Here is a 4,464-nt window from a genome sequence, read left to right as displayed (position 1 = left end):
ATAGAGCTATTTTTAAGACATTACAATATACTATGTCCTCAAGTAAAACATTCGGAGAGTCGTTAAATTAATGCGTTTAACCTTACCCAATGTTAGTGTTATGGCCGCGGTAGTGTAACATTAATGCCCATGTTTTACGGTTTTATGCCGAAACATTGAGACCTGCACTCGGTTTGACGTAAACAAGACTTAATAAATTCATATTTCAGTACTCACCATAACTTAAATGAAGAAAAATCTGTTTGGAAATGATGTCTGAACTTCTGTCGTCGTACTTCAGCATCGACTCCTCAGTCTCCTCATCTCTCCCGCGCAGATATATTTGAATCCACTATACCATTACCAACGGTTTCTCTCAGGTGCGTTTTTTTCTCCGCAAGGCTTGTTCAGCAAACACAGATATTTCACTTTTACTTGATTAATTGGCTGAACACAATTTAATATGTTCAGAGAATATATATTTTTAATTTTACCTTTGGACCATAGGCTAAAATTACCCCAATGCATCTTTTTGTTTGGGGATAATTATTTGAAAGCAATTTGTTGAGTCAATATTTAATTGTCAGTTTCCAAAATGTTTCAAAAAATTTTTTTTTACAGTGTAAAGTATGACTGCTTTTCTAGGGAGACTATTTTAATGTAAACCCACTGAATTGTGATCAAAATTGTTTAATGTATTAAAAGCTATTTATAATGTTACTTTTACAAAAATGCAGATTATTTAGGTTGTTTTACAATAATTGAAATAGTTTCGGTTAAAACCTTGCATGTGTGCCCCTCTTTTCCATCAGATTACTACAAATATTAAGACTGGATCCAGAAAAACACATTTGCAAAATTATTTCAGCATTTATTAAATAAAAAGAATTACATAAAAATAAATATTTATTGTGATGCATGAAATTAGTGTGAGAGCAGAATTCATTCAAATATTAATGTGTTAGAATGCTTCAAGGCACAGATATAAGTCGATGTGAGAATCTTAAAGGCCTTCTGAAAACAAGGGTAGAAAAATCCATAAATCAAGGGGTTACAAGTTGAATTGAAATATGCAAACCAAAACAAAGCATCATAAACAACAGCTGGGGTCCTATAATTGAAAAAAGGGTCGAGAACAGCCAGAGTAAAAATAGGCAGCCAGCAGAACAAATAAACACCCATGACAATGGCCAGAGTTTTAGCTGCTTTTCTCTCTCTGTGAGCAGAGCTTTGGCTCTTCATCCCTCCAGTAACTCTTTCTGACATAACTTTTGCATGTTTTCTTGCAACATGGAAGATTTTCACATACAGAGAGCTCATGATCATTCCAGGAAGAACAAATGTGAGAATTGGATATATAATACCCCATTGCTTGTTAAAAAACACAACACAGTTTCCCACACAGTATATCTGCAATATAAGCATCTCTATTCCAACTGCATTTATCCCTGAAAACAAAACAGTGAAACAGTAAACAAATGAAAACAACCATATGAAGGTAATAAATACAGTCACAGTGTTGTTTGTGACCCTCATTTTGTACCTCAGGGGGTTACAAATGGCCCAGTACCTGTCAACAGATATTAAACTGAGATTCAGTAAGGAGGATGTACAGAATGTCATGTCTAAACTAGAATGAACTTTACAGACAAAATCTCCCAGATACCAGCAGCCTTCAATAGATCGCACCATGCTGTACGGCATGACCAAAGAGCCCAGCAGACAGTCACTGGCAGCCAGAGAGCTAACAATCAGATGAGTTGGAGACTGAAGCTGTTTGAAGTGAGAGACTGAGATGATGATCAGCAGGTTCCCGAAAACTGTTGTGAGGATCATCAGCACAAAGAAAGCATACATTGCCACTTTAACAACAGTAAGACGATGCTGTTTTGGACAGGAGTTTGGCAGGAGTGGATAGCAGAGAAACATATTCTCAGTTTGAGTCTTATTTGAAGTCATCATCTTTTCTAATGCTGAGACAACTATTAAAAGGTTGAAAATTATCAACATTTGTTTAGTGATAAATGTACTCAGAGCAGCTGAGTTTTGTCCATAAATACCCTCATATTTGAAGCAACCCTCCTACTCCCGACACTGTTACCCATAGTTACAGAAACAACATTAGCTTTGGAGATTAAAATGAAAAAATAAGTGAGCATTAGATACACTATGGGAGTATCATCTATTTCTTGCAAAATATGGTTCTATAAAACGTACATTTACTTATGTTTGCATACTGTAGATGCTGAAATGTACAATACCCTTTATTTACAGCATCTAAACATTAAACACATAAAATGTAAATTATTAATGTATGAATACTTAACAGACTTAAAAATTAATTCTCACGAATAATGCAATCACCACATTCATATTTTAATTATGTTGCATTCAGTTATCATATTAAAGGCACTATGTTTTCAACTGCATTTATTTGAAAGGGGCCATATGATGCGATTTACATTTTTCTTTTCTCTTTGGAGTGTTACAAGCTATTTGTTCATAAATAATTTTTCTATTCTTTTCTTTTCTTTTTTTTTTCTTTTTATTAGATTTTCAAAAGAACACACATACACACACACACAAACACACACACACACACAAAATAACAATAATAAATAAAAATTTGGGTCCCACCAAAGTGTGATTATTGATTTCTTTGCAGCAGTGAAACTCAAAAAAAAGAATAATTTTGTGCCATGGTTCAAAGAAGAAACATAATTCAGCAAGCACAGGCAAGGATCCGGAGTAATCTTACTCAAAGTCCCAACAAACTTGAGACCAAAAATGATTAATTACTGAACATTCCCAAAACATGTGATACATTGTACCCGTTACAAATCTTTGACATATAGTGCAGTTAGGATTAGATATTAATCCCATTCTGTATCGTTTATATGGTGTCACATAGGCTCTATGGGTAGTTTTAAAATGAATAAGTTGGTGACTCCAATTTCAAGATGTTTCACTCATATTTGACCATGCCATGAGCCAATCAGGACAAAGTCCAGCCTGCTCTAAGTCCTTTTCCCACACTACCTCAATTGACAATCGTTACACTGTTTTTAAAAGAGAGTTGTAAATTTGTGAAACCAGGCCTCTGGACTCTTTTAAAGGATCAAACAATCCTGCCAATAAATGTGAAGGTATTGATGTGTTCCATAGAACTCTGTAAGCCTTCATGGCTGATCTCAGTCTCAAATAAAGAAAAAAAGAGGAACCAGGTATACCAAACAAAGTCTTTACATTATTAAATGAAAATACATTTTAAGTTAGGGAGAGACAGCCCTCCCATCAATTTAGGATGCTGCTAAGTAGAAGACTTAATTTTAGCTTGTTTATTATTTCATATAAATTTGGAAATCAAAGATTGGATTTGCTCAAGAAACTTTAAAGGTTCATCTTAACGATATAAATTCTTCCTTGTAAAGAAATTGGGAGAATATTCCATCGCTGTAAATTGCTGTAATGTGTGGTGGCGAGCAGAATAAAAACATAAATCTTTCAAATTTGTATTTCTAAAGCACCATAAATCAGTTAAGTTTAAATTGGATATAAACGTTTTAAAGGATTTTCCTCCAGATGATCGATCCATCACTGGGTCTAGATAAGAATTGAAGTCACCATCGATAATAAAGGGTACATCAGGAAATTTGCTTAAACTTTTTTCAAGTGACATAAAAAATTATGGATTAAATATGTTTGGGGCATAGACAGAAACTAAAAGCGTTTTAGTGTTATTAATTTCAATAAGAGCGCAAACACATCTTCCATTCATCAGATTCTCTGTATAGTCTATTGATATCTGTAATTTCCTACGTACTAAAATTAGAACTCCCTTAGTTTTAGTGTCAGCACATGAGTGCTCTACCAACTTAAATTGTGTGTTTTGAAAATGATTAACATCTACAGATTTTAAATGCGACTCTTGAATTAATGCTATGGATACAGATTTAAGGGGTAAAAATTCCAAGCATCTTGTGTGCTTAATAGGAGAATTCAGCCCGCGCACATTCCAACTAATAATATAGAGCCCTGCCATTCAGATCGAGAGAATAACGTACATTAAACAGAATGGGATTTCGGAAGTGTATCTCCATGCGACCAAACATTACGACATCTAACATCTTAAGTGAACGAACACTTGTGCTGACAGTTAGAACTATGTATACCAGCCACCAGGTCATATATAGCGACCCTGAGGCTTGAAGAAAAAAAAAGAAGCCGTGACTCTTTTTAGACTGCGTTGCAATCAACTTAATTTCCTCATTTCCTGATTTATTCACATGAAGTCCTGTGCGTTACAAATACATTTATATAAACACAAGTAACTATACCAAATTCTCGTAACATCCAGACCCACAATGTCTTTCAGGGGAACATACCCTAACTTCCAGCCTAGGCAGACATCTCCTGCACATCGTCTTCCAAGAGATTGCTTCGATGTCCCATCATCGAAGCTGTTGCTGAGGGTTTCTTTAATGG

General features: G+C 34.8%; 1 protein-coding gene across 1 annotated transcript; it reads right to left on the bottom strand.

Moving 5' to 3' along the window:
- Positions 1–921: 921 nt before the first annotated feature.
- On the bottom strand, positions 922–1,944 carry LOC127984554 (trace amine-associated receptor 4-like). The gene has a single exon (XM_052587252.1). The coding sequence runs from the start codon at positions 1,939–1,941 to the stop codon at positions 922–924; it is 1,020 nt and encodes a 339-aa protein (XP_052443212.1). The 5' UTR covers positions 1,942–1,944.
- Positions 1,945–4,464: the final 2,520 nt, after the last annotated feature.

Source organism: Carassius gibelio, chromosome B20 (assembly GCF_023724105.1).
Source record: "Carassius gibelio isolate Cgi1373 ecotype wild population from Czech Republic chromosome B20, carGib1.2-hapl.c, whole genome shotgun sequence".
NCBI classification, from domain to species: domain Eukaryota; kingdom Metazoa; phylum Chordata; class Actinopteri; order Cypriniformes; family Cyprinidae; genus Carassius; species Carassius gibelio.
Note: the sequence above shows the minus strand (reverse complement) of the source record. Positions and strands in the feature narration are given on the sequence as shown.